Source organism: Pezoporus wallicus, unplaced genomic scaffold (genome assembly GCF_028554395.1).
Source record: "Pezoporus wallicus isolate ANWC-B61680 ecotype Strahan unplaced genomic scaffold, APGP_CSIRO_Pwel_v1 contig_8047, whole genome shotgun sequence".
Taxonomy (NCBI): domain Eukaryota; kingdom Metazoa; phylum Chordata; class Aves; order Psittaciformes; family Psittacidae; genus Pezoporus; species Pezoporus wallicus.
The window spans coordinates 2,702,699-2,719,316 of NW_026639548.1; the positions used below are offsets into that span (position 1 = coordinate 2,702,699).

General features: G+C 49.2%; 1 protein-coding gene across 1 annotated transcript in view; it reads right to left on the minus strand.

Moving 5' to 3' along the window:
- Positions 1-270: 270 nt before the first annotated feature.
- The window catches only part of MMP17 (matrix metallopeptidase 17), a 61,477-nt gene continuing 45,129 nt past the window's right edge, over positions 271-16,618 (minus strand). The window contains exons 4-10 of the mRNA XM_057414930.1: positions 14,228-14,511; positions 11,224-11,400; positions 10,991-11,090; positions 8,778-8,860; positions 4,527-4,679; positions 2,085-2,342; positions 271-1,258 (exon numbers count right to left, since the gene is read on the minus strand). Of these exons, the coding sequence (XP_057270913.1) occupies positions 930-1,258; positions 2,085-2,342; positions 4,527-4,679; positions 8,778-8,860; positions 10,991-11,090; positions 11,224-11,400; positions 14,228-14,511 (1,384 nt within the window). The 3' untranslated portion in view covers positions 271-929. The remainder of the gene's footprint in view (positions 1,259-2,084; positions 2,343-4,526; positions 4,680-8,777; positions 8,861-10,990; positions 11,091-11,223; positions 11,401-14,227; positions 14,512-16,618) is intronic.

Consider the following 16,618-nt stretch of genomic DNA (forward strand, 5'->3'; position numbering starts at 1 on the left):
GCCCATCCTCCACAGAGCAGCCAGGTTGACAGAGTCACAAATGAATGCAATATATCTTGATCCCTCTCAAAACACAAACCAACCTGAAACAGGAGCTCCAAGAGCAGGAGTTCATGTGCGTGGATTTGGCAGGGGAGATGGGTGTAATTGCATCTCATTTGGCTGCACAAGGTTGCTCCTTGCACAGAGGTGAGGCTGCTCCCCAGCCTCAGTAGTCAGCACTTACTGCAGGTGGCAGGCTTGGTCTGGCAGAGGACTGGGAGATCTCTGTGTAGGCAGCCAAGGTTTATTAGAGAAACTGCTAGATTCAAATGACTCAGGTACAAAGATAAGCTGCAGTGCCTTCTGAAAGGCAAAGGTGTTTCCGACCCATAGAAACTGATACAGGTTACTGAGACATCAGTGACCACAATGGGTTTGATATGAAATCATCACCTTGCAGTTAATCTTAGTGGAGTCAAAGTTTCTTCCTAGCTAGTACATCCAATAGGATGCATAACTACCACCTCTTGCCTATGGCCTTGCTGCCTTTCCTCCAGGATGTTGCCATCTGTCTCAGCAGCATCTCCTCTGTTCCCATTCAATCACAGGAGCTCTCCCCTCCCTCCTTTGCCATGTTTAAACATCCAAAGCAACACATCTCTATGGAATATTTCTAAATTCAACGTTAGGCTGCTCTCATCTTCAACTGGATGGGGAATAAGAAGGTGCAGAACTCAAAATCTGTTATTAGACCTTTAAACTAAAATTAAGAAGAAAAAAAAGCCCAAAACAACAAAAAAACACTGTTCATTTCTCATGGAGAATTCAAAACCTTCATTGGCAAGTTCCTAGGAATGTTTTTTTTTGCTTGCAACAGTTAGCATCACGGGATCATATCATCCTCCCCTCCCCGGAGCACCATGGTGTTGTCTGTGCGGGATGAGACGTCATAGGGCTGGACGCAGCAGCGTTGCTGTCCACACGCTGGTCAGCAGGAGGCTGGCTGCCAGTCTGAGCACAGGGTACGTGCGGAGGGACGGGGATGCCGAGGTGCAGGAGCACACCTCGTAGCCATTCTCGGAGCGGCTCTCATCGTGCTGCCCCGGCTTGGAGCGTGCCCCAGTCCTCGTGCTCCCAGCCGCTTCGGGCGAGTCGGACTGCATGTTGCTGCACACCAGCCAGTCTCTGGCGATGGACTGCGGGTAACCAGGCTGTGCCTCCAGGTCACTGTCCAGCACTTTCCAGTACTCCTTGCCCCTGAAGAAGTAACTTGCACCTGCAAAGAGACCAAAGCCCAAAGGCAAGGTGAGCGTGATGGGTGCTTTCCCAGTGGAGCATGAGGAGCACTCCCACAGGAGCTGAGCCCTCTATGAGAGGCATATGCAATACTACTGCTTGTTGCCAGTACCCTCGCTCACTGCAGAGCACAGTGGCTGCTGGTGGGATGCTCAAAAAGATGATGCTGTGCTCAGCTGGGACCTCTCACACCAGCCAGGAGCCACTAGACAAATGGGTGAGATGTTGCCTCTTCTGTGGTGGGTCCTAGAACACTTGCATTCCCCTGGTACGAGGGTATGCAGGGTAAAAGCTCTAGTAAATACACAGCTGCACACACCACACATATCTCTCAGTGGCCATCAAGGGCCAGTTGTGGTCTTTTTAAGGGGAGGAAACCACAGAGAAATCTCATCCCTGCAAAATAAGTTGTAACTCTGGGAAAAAGATCTCCCTTAAAAATACTTTCTGTTCACATCCTCATATAGCTGGCTAAAAATCCAATGACAACAAATTCAGTGAGGAGCAAATCAGCATATATTAGGATAAAAAATGCTGCAAAACAACATCAACTGTGTTCTTTTAATGAAATCAATTTATTAGGCCCCCAAGATATTTCTGTTTTCTGCTTGAAATTACAAAGTCATTTCAGTGAGCATGCCGGGAGCTCTGGCTAGAAGCCTACCTCCCCTTCAGCTTTCAGACACCAGGAACTGTCATCCCATCTGGGGCTTAGCAGTTTATGTCAGAAAGGGTCATAGCTCAAGTGCAAATGAAGCACTGATTGCTTATTTCTTGTTGTTTTCTGGACCAGCATATGGACTCACCATCTGACCACCTCATGGCATCATCTAAAGGGCTTGGTATTCCCTTCCACAGCATGGTCTCTGAAGGGTACCCAGGATCCATCCTCCGCTCGTGGTCATCGTAACGCCAGTAAAGATTGTCCTTAAAGAAATAAGTCTTGTCATTGTGGGGCCAGGAGAAAGCAGCGTCGATTCCTCCCAGTGGCAGGCCAAAGTCCGAGATGGGCCGTGGGTACCCTTCCTCCACATTATTGTCTTTGAAGACCCAGTATCTGTCTCCTGTTAAAGGAAAGAAGCACAGAGCAAAATCACTTTCGCAGCTGAAACCATCATTACCCCCCAGACGAGCTGATGTTTCATTATCTGTTACCGTGACAATCCTCAGCACTGACTCGGCATTTAAGGATGCGGATGGTGCAGAATCTATATCTTTGAATAGATAGTTGCCTTTTTTGTGTCAGGCATAGCCCCCCTTCACTCCTGAATGGCTGCAGGTGGTGGCATTTGGTTTTCTGCCCCTGCCTGATATCCAGCTGCAAGAAACAGGAAGTTACATGCAGCTTTAGTAGGCAAATTGGGTGCTTTCTGCCTACTATTTGACTCCTGAGAAGCAAAGTGAAGTCCCGCTTTGGAAAAGAAATCACCACTCTTTTTAGAGCCAGCCAGGCTGAAGAACCTATGGGTTTTAAGGGATGTAAGGAAGATACACAGGGGCCAACAAACCCTGTCTGAGCAGCTCATTGCTCTTTAGGTGTCCTACACAGGCACCCTACATCAGCCCTACCCTAGGCAGGAGAGAACTGTCAATATGGGTTATTTTCCCCCTATTGAAAATGAAGCACAGCACGACTGGCCCCTGCTCTGTGGCAGAACAAGAAAGTGAACCCAGACCTCTTAATTCCTACATAATCCTCTAACCACTGGGACAGTCCTTCTGTTTGTACAGTGTATTTTTAGGAAACTTTTAGGTATTGCACAGCCTATTTTAAAGACCAGTTTTTTTCCTCTCTTGGTTTTCTAGGAAATCTGAAGAGGCACTTAAGTACATGCACATGTATCAGCAGCAGGACCTTAGAGGCCAGGGTAATTTGTGTGCTTTGGTTTGTATCCAGGGACTAATGAAACAGCGCTGGAGAGAGTGGGTGAGACAGTATTTTATAGCTGGAAATAAAATCTTGAGTTTAATCTTCAAGGCTAGGCAGACAAACCTATGCATGGTCACACATCATGTGTGACCATGCAGCGCTGTGCCTTGCAAGCCTCCAGCTGTGGCACAGCTGTAGCCTCGCCTCACAAGCAGCCGCTGGACCTGAGCTGCTGAGATCTGTCTGTGCCTAGCATGGAGAGAAGGGAAGGAAGGGAGTGAGTGCTGCTATGGTCCACAACCCAGGCTGAGGGTCTAGTGCCAGGCACAAGGGCTGCCAGGCTCCGGCTGGCCCCATTCCCTCTGGATTAATGGAAAGGCAGAGCAGGGCGCGCTGCCCGAGGCAGCTGGAAAAGTGCAGCAGAGCCTGTTGCGCTCTGTCCCTAGGGAAGATGCAGCGCTTGGCGCTGCTCTGTGATGCTCAGTGCATGGAAGGGCTTTGGCTTGGCTTAGAAACACTTCTGTGAGCACAGAGCCTCGCACAGGATTAGCCATTCCTTTAGCGCTGCTGCAGGAATCGAAACCAAATTATTGCTTTTAGAAGCACTGGGTTCAGCGTTTCTGCAACTGATAATTGCACCAAGCTTGGAGCACGACAGTCAGGGACAAAAGCAGTTTCCAGCTGGGGAGCACGGAAGGCTGGGATGTGTTTAGCTCTTCACGTGCACAACCTGTCCAAAACAAGAGCTGGGGGCTTGAGTGACATTCATCAGGTGGGTAACATCGAACCAGCATGGGCAGATGGTTTGTGGGCACTTGGACATGTGTACAGGAACCAAGGGCTAATCTCTTTCCTCCAGCTCTTCAGAAAGAAACTTGTTAGTTGTGGATAACAGGAGAGGATTATGCCACTTATTTTAAGGGAAAGAAAAAGTAACAGAAATATAATCAGCAAACCCAAGCTCTTCAGGTTTCATTTTTGTCCCCTCTGCTGCTGCTTTTCTTCTTGGCAGCAAATACTAAAGAGAGAAGAGGCCAAAGAAGGAACTTAAAGCCTGTGGAATGTGTGCATGGGTGATTCCTGCTTTTATTTCATTCTTGGAAAGCTGAGAGTTCAGTTAGGTGTGGCTGAGCTTTGTCTTCAATGCCATTTTCCTCATCTTCTAGGGAACATGACTGCTACTTTTTGCCTGCCCTCCCTATGAGCTGTTTTCTTCTGGCCTTGCTCATACACAACAGGTCTCGGATCTGCCCTGGGTGATGCTCAAAGACTGCTACTGGTGTCTCCTGCCTTCAGGAGAAGTCAAAACACTATGAAGGTGCCTTGGCACTGAGCTCTACACTGGGGAGACACACGTGCTACCTCCATTTGGTCTCACCTTTGAAGAAGACGATCTTGTGGTCACTGGTTCTCTCATAGACCGCGTCCAGGCTGTCCAGGTTGAGAGGCAAGCCCCGCCAGAAACGGTGGATCTGAGCCGGCTGGAGGGAGACCAAGTGCTTATTGCGAGTCAGTCTCCAGAAGTACTTGCCTGGAGGGACAGACTGGACATTACTGAACCACACCGCAACCCACCGGCACCGGCAGGGATGAGCGCTGGGCACGTGGCAGCAGCCGAAAGCAAAGCGCGTGAGATGGGAGCTATGACTTAGAGGCACATCCTGCTTTCCAGCAGCAGCTGCTCCTGCTTTCTATTTCTGGCAGCCATTAGAAGAAATCCCCTTTGGGGGATCAAAACAATCCTCTGGACATTGCACTGGAGTGTTTATCCTGCTGCTTGTGGTGTGAAGCTGCACTGTTGAACCGGAGCAAGGTGAGAGGAGCCTTTCATCCCCTCCCTCCCTGCTTTCACGTTTAGAAAGGTGTATGAGGTTATGATAAAACATGGAAATATCAGAGGCTTTTTTTTTTAATGAAGAAAGGGAGAAAGAAAATAGAGGAGGAGGAAGCTGGTGGTGTTCAAGGCCAGGTTGGACAGAGCCTTGGATGACATGGTTTAGTGTGAGGTGTCCCTACCCATGGCAGGGGGGTTGGAACTAGATGATCTTAAGGTCCTTTCCAACCCTAACTATTCTATGATTCTAAGCTACAGTAATAAAACTGGAAGGGATTGAGGTGGGGAAGGAGACACAATTGAGGAGTTCGGTACCATGTAGAGGTGTAGGATAACTAGGATGCTCCTACAGGGCTGAATGTACTGGTGGTGTAAGAAGACACACTTCCAGCACCTGCACCATCATTACCCCAGCCTGAAAACGGTTTGGATTGGGGTATTTCTGGAATATTCAGGGTAATGGAAAAAGAAACAGCCTGGTTCTCTGTGCGAAGGATGCCAAGCTTATTCCTGTTGAAGGAGCCTTATGTGGGATTTCCTGAGGGGTCTTATGGATTTTTAGGGGCAACCCAAACCCCAACTCTCTGCAGTGTCTCTGGGCTTCACAGCCTCAGTTTGTGCAACACCCCTTGTGCTGCATTCTCCCCAGACAGCTCCACACAGTGAGATCCGAGCTGGAGCAACATGTCCAAAAGGCAGCTCTCAACTTTGTCTCATATTTGCTAGTGCCTGCTAGAAATTATTGCATGTTATTTACGTCTGCTCGCATGCATTCCCACGGGGGGGATAAGCAACAGAAACCCAAGATGCCTCTTCAGATTTGTATTCATGACACTCAGCCCTTCCTCCAGAGCCAGCAGATTGTGACACCATCTTTTAAAACATTATGGAAATTGGATTTTAGCCTAATAATGCAGGAGGCAAAACTTTAACACTTCAACATCTGCAGAGAGGCAGCTTTTATTCTAATTATAAGGATTTCTATCATAGTCTTGTTCTTCTGCTCCAGTCTGCATATTTGCTCTGACCAAAGCACACCAATGAATAATACATTCACATGTGGTAGGAATTGCTGTAATTACAGATTCTTTTGAAGAATGTAAAAGAAAAAAGGATTGAAATGTGGTGGTCATTGTGTATCGATGGAAATACATGTATTTAAATAAAGATGATCTCTGCATCTCTAATTAGCGAGGCACCAAAGACAGATCTTCACTTTTTAACAAGAAATACAGCTCAACATAATTCCTTCTTTAGCAAACACTGAACTTCCGAGTGGTCTGGGCTCCTCTGAGACAAGGAGGGAAGCCCCAGTGCTCTTGACATTACAACCATTTGCAAGCAATGGGCTCAGCGGGTGTGCAGCTGCAGCAAGCACGCTTTAAACCTACCCTCAAAGCCAGGCACAGTTTGGGCTGGCGGTTGGTCTGGTTGGGTTTTTTGGTAAGCTATCAGCAAAGAAATAAAGCAAGTAGCAAGGAATTCGGAATGCAACAGCCCCAGTCTGCCTGTGTTCATGCTTTGTCACAGCCAAGCTGCTTGCCAGAGTGCTGGATGGTCATCAGCCAAAGCCAGAGCCATGGGGAATTGCTGCCATTAGCATGCAGAAGTATAATAATAACACACACAAAATAATCCCCACCCCATGCTTGTTTCAAAAACTTGATTTAAAGCCACTGTCTGAGCTGGAAAACAGAGCAGGATGAAAGTCAGGTGTGAAGTCCTGCAGTCCCAAGCATCTCATTTTATACGGATGAAGGGATGAAGCAATTGCTTGCTTTAATACCAAGTGATTTTGATCCCAGCTGTGTATGATGCTCTCTCGACTTTGGCTGCCTCTGGCAAGACTGCTGCACACACTGTGCAGACACACGCAGAGGCCAAAGTCATATTAAAAACTTCAGGAGTCTGTAGCACGGCACCTAAATCCAACCCACTGTTCCTTCAATACAAGCCTGGGAGCCTTGGGGAGCTCTGGTCCTGGTGCCTGTGTGATGGGAGATGCTGCTCTCCAGCTAGGGAACCATCCAGACCAGCTCAAAACAAGATGTCCATTGGTGGAGGGAGCTCTTCACTGGAGGGGGGCATTAAAATCCTGCCTCAAAGGCAACATCCCTGCTCCTTGGTGCCCTGGATGGTTTGGTGACAGTGATGGGGGCTCTGAGGGAGGATGCTGGACTCCGGATGCAGTCGTGCAGCTGGCACCCACTGACACTGTGCTCTTTGCATTTGCATTTTGGCCCACAATAAATATATCCAAAAATAGACACTGAGATGGATTTCTCTCTACTTCTCATCTGTTTTTTCCCCCTCTGAAACAGAGACAGCCATTTATCCCAAACACCAGTTCTTGTCTCTTATTTTCCCTTCTTCACTGTGGCTTTTCGGAGCTGGCATCTGAGCAAATGCCACAGGGGAACAGCCTCCCTATTATGCTCCCCCAAGGGCACAGACACTGAATTCTCCAGAGCCCTTTTGCTGTTCTTGCCTGCAACATGAGACTCGCAGTGTAACACCCAGATGGGTTATATGCGCCTGGACACTGCTCTTGATCCTTGGGGAAGATGCTTCTGCTTCCCTGCTGGATGGCTTTGGGGTTGTCAAACAGTGCCCAGGGATGGAAAGAAGTGCCTAGTGGGCATTTCTCCATTTTGGAAAGATGGCAAAATAAGCTTCAGCCTCCATGGGCTCTGTACAGCTGAGAAGGCACCGATGGGATCCTTGTCAACAGCCGGGCACCCCAGGGACACACAAGTGTTTGCTGACACAGAACCAGATGGCTCCGCAATCACGTGCATGTTGTCTTTGGGCAATGCTCAGCAAGCAGCATTAGGGAAGGTGAAGTGTGGGAGGAAGGAAAGCTGGAGGTATCCATGGAAAAAAGCAGTGGAGGGCTGCTGTTGTTCTGCTCATCCTTGGTTCTACGCAGATTTTGACTTTGAAAGTGCATACATCAGATTGTAGTCCTTCACTTGCGCAGCGCAGTATGATGGATCAGAGTGTGGCATGGTACATGCTGGGCTGTTACCAGCCACTTCAGAGGGAAGCATTAAACCCCAGGACATGGTAATGGACACACACCTGCCCTGGTGTCAGGACATACATCCCTTGTGGGCACCACACTGCAGTGACTCGACCAGGCCAGTGCTCCCAATGGTCTCTCCTTCATAACCACCTGCCAGAACCCAACCTGCTTGTGCCACTGAGCTGCTCTTGGCCACAGATCCCACAGGTTAATTATGGTCTGGGGTAGAGCATCCATTTTTATAACTTTAAAATAAATTGTATTTAAGTTTCCCTGGCCTTCTCCTTTTTGCATAGAAGAAATGCCCAATTTACTGCTCAGTCTTTTGGATACCTCTACCACATCCCTTCTCCTCCTCCTCCCTCACAGTGCCCATTTAGCTGTGATCTCTGACGGTTCCCCAGCAATGCCATTACACATCCCCAGCCATGAGCCTCTGCTGCACTGTGACAGTCAGGGCACGAGCCAGGTGGTTTCCTTCTGCACCAGAGGCAGGATTTGCATTGATTTGCATTGACATTAACATTTCCTTATCACCCATCCTCAGCCTCAGTGGGCAGATTAAAGGTCTAAGCCCTTTGATTTGAGTCAGAAGCAATCAGTGGTATGTGAGACACTTCCCTGGGCCTGCTGACCCCGCAGCCTGCATACCCAGAGCCAGTTTACCCTTATCACCCACCCCAGCCTGTCTGACACTGTCTCTGCGGTGTGTGCCACCACAGCAATGCCACTGCAGGGTGACATGGGCAAAGACCACAGCGTGTGCTTACCTTTGAAGAAGAAAGCCTCTCCTCGGATCTGTGCCACCGCATCGAAGTGAGTGTTGCATCTGTTGGGCACATCCCGCCTGATCCTGTGGAGAGATGCCCAGGTGAGCACGGTCCAGATGGGTGGTGAAAGTCTGCCTCCTCCCTGATGCCCCCCATCCCATGGACCACATCTCCCAAGCAGCAGACTACAGGCTGCATCAGTCTGTCATTGCTCATGGCCAAACCCAGCCATGCACAGGGATTGCCAAGGTGAGCTTGGGCAACCCTCAGCCTGAAGACAGCTTTGTGGCAGATGCTTCCTGAGCCACCAGAGACCATCAGTGGGAGTCAAGCATGGACACATTCTACATCTACCAGCTAGAGGGACTGGTGAGGGCTGATCTGGCTTCCTGCTCCCTGGTGGCATAGCATGGCTTGGCTGGCTGCACCGGGCAGCAAGACACACGGTGGATAAGAGCCAAGCAGCATCTTGCTCCAGCAGCTGGGGACATTGCTGCTCCATTGTCTGAAATGCCAATGAGGGGTGACAGAGCTACAAAGCAGAAAGCAGCTGAGCCAAAACAGAGGGACACAAAGGAGTGATGGTGCCATGGGATATCTAGTGAACGCCACCTGGCAAGTCACAGTGAGGTACTGAGCTGCTTTTAACAAGGTGGGTGTGGAAAGCAGAGTATGAAGGACCGAAAGAGCCACAAAGCCTATGTAAGAAATGATGATTGATGGAGGACAAGGAAAGGATGCTGGGAACATGCATGGAAAAGCTGCTGTGAGTGACAGGGAGTCATAAACCTAATTTGCTGATAGAAAAGTTTTGCTGGGCTGCCAGCACCAGCTTCACAACCCTTTTCAGCCACAAAGCAACAGACAGAGATGAACCCCATCCACCTTCCCAGTCACACACTGGGCAGGAAGAAGTGGTTGGCACGAACAAGTTTCCTGCTCCTCCTGTTAGTGGTGTGAGATGACAATCTCCTACAGCAGCAGGGAGAAATGCTCTCATGTTTCTAGGTCAAAACACGGCCACACAGAGCCTTGTGGACAAGCTCCATTAGAAGCTACCCAGGAAGAAAGACAGCTAACAGCATTCAGCATGTTCAAGGAAAAGGGTCCCTTAGGGCCCTCATAGCCTTTCTTCACCCCTTGGCAGCTGGGACACCTCCACCACGAGCGGGTTCTCAGCACCTCTGTACTGTGGGCATCACACCAAGCTAGGCAAAATGGGATGAAAAAGGTGCTGAGGTGAGAAAAGCAACTGCAGCGCAGGGATACTTTTTCCAGATTGAATTGTTCTTGGTTCAATTACTTTAGGGCTAATCTGGGTGTTCATGCTTCAGTGCTGTGATCCCCTCTTTGAAGACGGGTCACTGAGATACAGAGAGGTGAAATGACTTCCTGAAGGTCTCACCCCAGATGGGGCAGACCAGGAGGTGAAGGTGACCTGCTCCACCTCTGCTGCTCTCACTTGGGCCACTCCTGGTATCTGGCAGACATATGCGTGGCCATGAACTCCTGCCCTTTTGCTCAGTGACCCTTCTTCTCTTTACTGTCCTGCTGCCCTGGTAGTAAAACAGTGTGGTAAGTCCAGCATTTATTAATGAAGTAGATCTAGAACATCCCTTCATGAGGGCACGCTGGTTGCTTGATGACACTCAGCGTAAGCAGTCCCTTGCCAACGCAAACCTGCGTTGGAGGCAGGCTATCGGTCCACTTGTTCCAATATTCACCCCCACAGGTACATTAGGGAGTTGCTCACCGTGAAGAAATTTAACAAGTTATGCTTGCACAATCCAGGGTACTGCAGAGGAACTGATTAAAGTTTCAGCAAGGAGGAGTTTACCTGAGGGTGATGAGGGCAGATTTCCATTAACATGAGTAAAAGGTTGAGTCTCAGGGAAATGCAGAGCACTGCAAGATGCTACAGAACTTCTGGACATGCCTTGAATGATAAGAATTACTTAAGAGATAAACAGCAGCTGTCACTTGTTCTCGCTGTTAGTCCTCCAGTTGTGGGCTGGCTGGCCACATACTGCTTGGAAAAAGCAATAGCGTATGGAGGGGATAACCAGATGTGAGAAAGAAGAGGCACTCTGTGTGTGTATTTTCCAGGCGGCAAGAGGTCCAGAGGGAAATAGTGGAGCCATAGTGAGCAGGCTTCGCTAAATGGAGCTTCACTGCTACATGTCCTCTGCAGCAAAGAGACAAACTTGACTTACGGGACAGTGGAGCGGTTCTCTGGCAGCTCTGGCAGGACGGGGTGGTCGTCAGCTTTGCTTACATCAGGCTTGGCTGTGGGGGACACAGATTCCCTGACTCCTATGTGTAAAGACAAAGAAGAAGTAGTGGGGAACACCATCCTCGCACCAGCTGCACTCACCCCAGAAAACAGCTATTGCAGTGTGCCCCATGGCAGAAATGGGCCATTGCCAGGTGAGGGGCACAAATTTACCATAAAGTTGCCAGATTCGGACTTTGTCCTCATAAGGTAGGTCATACTTGAGCGGATCCCCCACTGGGCCTTGGTAGTAGGGTCTCATGATAGACTCTATGGCAGAGATGTGAGTCAAACCAATGGCATGGCCAAACTCATGGACAGCTACAGCAAACAGGTCCATTCCATGATCATCTGGAAATAAAGACAAAATTGATATAAAAGTCATTACATGCTGGTTGTATTTTGGGGATTTGGGTGGGCTGTAAGAGAAAGTGTCGGCAGATGTTGGATAAACTGGAAAGAAAAGCTTTAGATAGGTGAGGTTTGGAAAAGACATATTTCTCCAGTTGGAAAAAGGGGACTGAAGAGTATCGTATGAAAATGGAAAGCAAGGCAGACATCAGCCCACAGTGTGTCCTCAGCCCCACACACATAAGGGGATCACCCCTCCTATTCCCAGGTCACTGATGGCACCTGAGAAAGAGCTGGACCAACGTCTGAGACAGCGACCTCAGCGCAACCATCCATCATCTCCACCAACCAGCACTGCAGGGCCCAGGCCAGAGCAGCCTCCTCCCGTATCTCACCCTGCAGCACTGCCAGCACAGTCCTCGTGATCCCCACAATGCCACATTGCTGCAGCCGGGAGCCAGGAGCTCTTCAAAGCCTGTGACAATGTGCCAAGTAAGCAGTGAGTGCCCAGCAGTGCCCACGCTGCTCTTCTGGGCTTTCCCTGCCTCACAATGCCAGCCAAATCCACAGCAAATGCCTTCCTGCCTACAGACACAGAGCTGGTCACCCGCTCGGCACACCCCGACCCTGCTCATCTCTGCTGTCCCGACAGGACATGGCAGGAGGGGAAGGTGACCACAGCCAGCTTGCTTTTGGAGGACTTGCCCCTTCTCCCCTTCCACACCATGTGCTGCTGAGGCTGCAGCTCCAGGGTCTGCTCCCTTAGGCAAATGCTTTGATGCTCACACACCACACCGGGCATCAGGGGAATTTACTGGACGTTGATACCTCCCGTGATGACTTTTTCCCTCTCAGTCTGGGCTCTCTGTTCTTTTCCACCAAATTTTCTTATCTGCAATCCAACCCCTAGTGCCTCACACCACATGCGCAGACCCATCCTGTGCTCTCAAAGCCTCAGACACTCAGATCGGGGGGTTAATGTCCACTTCCAAACCTACACCAATTCTGCTAAAGCACAGGAAGAACTGCTTCCAGGAGCTGTATGGGACTCATCCTGCTCAGTGCATTCCCACCCCCCAGCTGAGCCAAGCATCCATCCAATTGCTGCTCCTTGCTGCACAGCAATGCCCTGCAGAGCAATACCAGAGGGCAGCAATGATTTTAAGTACAGCTCTTACAAAGACTGTGGTTGCAAGTATTGTAATAAACAGGCAGGGAGGTTGGAAAGGTCTCTGCAAAGCTCAGGGGAGCCTCGTGTTCCCTGAGCCATGGTCAGGACCAAAGGAGATATCATAAAGGAGCAGTCATGGCTGATCCTGCACTGTCCTTAGCACTCCCCATCGGGTTTGGGGTGTTGAAGGGGGATGTTTTTGCTGAATTCTGCTTTTTCCATAATGACTATTATTTACATGTCTGTAAACAGCCAGGATTTTATAACCTGTGCTGTTTTCCTTGGCACTAGGGGAGAACAAGACATATGCTTTCTGACATTTTAATGCCAAACTGACAACCTTGGGGATATTTTTATATCACCTACAAGTTGTTATTTCGGAATCACCAGGGAGAACAAAATAAATAAAAGATGAAGTTCGGGTAGCTCCAAGACCTTCAAAATAGAGGGCAACTTTCCTGCTGTCAGCTTCATCCCCCTGTGGTGCCTGGGGGGATCCTCCCTGCGTTGCCCACTGGCCCTGAGCTTGCTCCTCCATGAGATCCTCTTCTACAACAGCTACAACAGGAGCACCACTCCTTGCTTCGTCACATAACGCATCCACCCCAGCGAGATCCCAGACCTCAGTGCTTGCCTCCCCTATGGATGTCTGCAGAGCAGAGCTGCTGCTTTTTTCCTTCCCCATAAACAGACGCAGCGGCATGACCCAAGCATCAGCCTGTCCAGACCTTTACCCTTAACCTCAGACCTCCTCCAGCACATCTGGCTGACACTCCTGCCCACGAGCACTCAGCAGGGCTGAGGAGGGCACGGAGAGCACAGGGGTGGGGAGGAAGAAGGCGTTCTCTGGCTTCAGGAAACACAGCAATTAGGTCTAAATGAAATCATTAAGCTGAGGCAGCAGCAGCCCATGGGGAGGCTGGCGGAGGAGGCGGCGTGACAAGAAAATTAGCAGCTGGTGACTGCAGAGGATCTATTCTGTCAAAACACGCCTGCCACAAAGGTTGGGGACCTGATCCCCACAGATGGCTCGCACAGCTGAGGAGCTCTGGCTTCTGAGCTCGCTCTGCTTATTAAAGCTTTGCTCCAGCCGCATGAGATGGAATAAAAGGAGAAAAAGGAGTAAAGCTAGCTTGTAACCACCCTGATGTCAGTGTCATGCACATGAGATGGCAGGAAAAAACTACTGTTCAGAGGGAGCTTTTTCCCCCAGACCACAGAGCCCTTTCCAGGCAGGTCAGCTTATAAATATGCTTTGAAAATAGGAAACCAGGATACATGGCAGTGAAGCCACCCAAAAGACACTAAAATCAGAGAATACAGTCTCCTTCCAAGAGCTCCAACAGCCCGTAACTGTCCAACCTTTAATTGTCCAGGTCCCATATGAAATGGGGACCGAGGAGTTCTGCAACTGCCTATGGGATAGAGAGAAACACGGAGATGTCATTGAGGCTTTCAGGAGCACAAAAGGTCCTCGATGGCAACTGTTGTTATTTCACTAGCAAGGCTGGTTTCCCTCTCATTTCACTGAGGAGGAACCAGGAGAAGGTGCTGGAATCCCCAGGCTGAGAGTGGCCACACCGCTCTAAGCACTGGAGCAGAAGGAGGAAACCGGGAGCCCTTGCGTTTGTCTGCAGCACTCCCACCCTGCCCTACCTGATGATCGGAAGGTCCAATACTCATCATCATCAAAATGAGTGTCTCCTGCCGTGTGATGGTCTCCGGGGAAGAAAGCGTGTGCCACTGTCCCGCCAGGCCCATCAAAGGGATAGCCGTCATTGTGATCTGCCTTGGAGAAGTCTATCTGGATGTCAGCGTTGTTACCGGCCACTTCGTGGAAGTTCAGCGGGGTAATGTCACTCCAGACCTTCAGGGCATAGTACATCAGGGCTCGGACCGTGTCGTGGCCCAGCTGGGACTCTTTTGGGAAGGTACGAACTCTGAAATAGGGAGGGCAAAAAAGGGAATGGGTCAGAAACATGAAACATCTCTGAGGACCACCTGGAAGCGCTCTGCGCGTAGCTGGCGCTTCACAGAGCATCAGTGAGGCCTCCAGAGCTCTTAGCACTCCTCCAAAGTGCCCTCACACCCTTTACAGATGTATCTTTAAGTCTCTGACTCACAACAGTTCCAGAGCTATGAGGATTTCAGAGGCTGAGTTTGGGTCCTCTGGAAGTACCGAGCCAGCCTTGTCCCACACATGTGAAACACAACCAGGGTTTGAATCCCAGTACCTCCCGATCCTGCCGTACCACGTGTCAGCCAGCCTCAGAACCACACTTAACTGCTGTCAATGCCCAGGGATGCAACCCTTGCCCAGCCTGGGAAACGCCAACGCCATGAATCCCTTTCCAGAACTTGCCCACTTTTTTCCCAAGCTCCCTTTCAGACCTATTGACAATTGTTTTCTCACCATTTATTCATTCCAAGGGCAACCCAAATATGCAAAGATTACTGACTTCTGAAGCCTTTGCACCACACACAGACCGATGAGTTTTCCTGAAACAAGCAGCAAGTCATTGCCCATTCCTATTACAAGCACACAGAAATCCAGTAAGGATTTGCTGCCTCTGTGTATTTCCCAGCATGTCTGCTGGATGTGTAAAATATACCTTGAAGGCAATAAATGCCAGCAATGCCCAAGCCTGCAATCCATAACAAAGAGGAAGAGAAAAGGATTCATTTGACGGAAATCTCATTCCAAATGCCTCCAGCCTATTGCCTGCAGGAGACAGCCTATCTGATGGAGCGCTGCAGTTGAGAAGCTCTTACTTTGCTTCTTGGTAGAAAAAGCATTTGATGAGCAGGGGCTTACACCACTGCTGCACACATCACAGGGCTTTTATAGTCTCCCTGCAGCAGGACTGCATCCCATCCCCTGGTCCTCAGCTCTGCCTTGCCCTGGCAGAGAAGCCAGGTAGGATGAGCTGTGTGCTGATGTTTGCCCTGTAGCTGCAGGATTCAAACCTCCCTTTTGGTCTGAGCTGGAGTGAATGAATGTCAGCATTTCCCATATAACCAAGCCTTGAGAAAGAATTCCTAATACTGTTGGTTTAATAGAGAGATGAAAACACAAATATGCAGCAGGGCACCTTGGCTTCTGAAAGAGTATGCTTAGATAATCTTTCAGTGACAATTTTGACCAAAATAAACACAATCCAGGAAAATGCACTGTTGACTGAGTAATTATTGACAAAAACCAATTCTGCTGGAAAATTCCTGACCAGCTCTGCCCCAGTAATAACAGATATTTTGTTTCTTGTGTACCCGCACGCCAACAAAAGCGATCATGAAATATTCATGGCTTGACAGATTTTTAAAGGCTGAAGCAACAATTATGATCACCTCACTTGCCCTCCTGCGTAACATAGCTGGGAGAGCATCGCTCAGCGTTACACCAGTCTCCAGCGCCAATGTGAAGCAATGACCCGACTAAACCTCTAGAGGTAATTACAGATGTCAGAAAGGGATATCACATCACTCAGGCTCTTCCTATGAGCAGTGATTTGGAACGTGGATCAGAGTAGGAACCACTCACTGACTGAGGTTGGATGCTCTTCCTTTCGCAGAGATTTACATATACCACATGCCCTCAGAGACACACAGCCCAAAGTGGTACCACCTCCTGACGTGGGCAAAAGAAGTGAGGGTTAAATCCAGGACACAGCAAACAGGGATTCATGAGAACAAGCAAAACCCTCACTAACAGTTTCTCCAAGGAGCTTGGGAACCCCATCCTAGAGACTGAGAATGAGAAAGGAGAACCAGGCAAAACACACACAGCCAGATGAACAGAAATCACTCAGGTATGGCTTTGCTGCTCCTAAACTGTTCTGGGCAAATAAAGACCTTATCTACTAAACTAAATTACTTTTAGTTTAATAGATAATTGTAGGGCTTCAAACAAAACACATTTCTAAAGAAGACAGCACAAACAGATACAAACAGTATGAGCATGCGATCAGAAAAGACAATTTTCAGGTAATTTTTAGTATCTAGAAGAGCCTGTTGCTGGTGTAAACCTCTACAGTACAAAAAAACCCATCC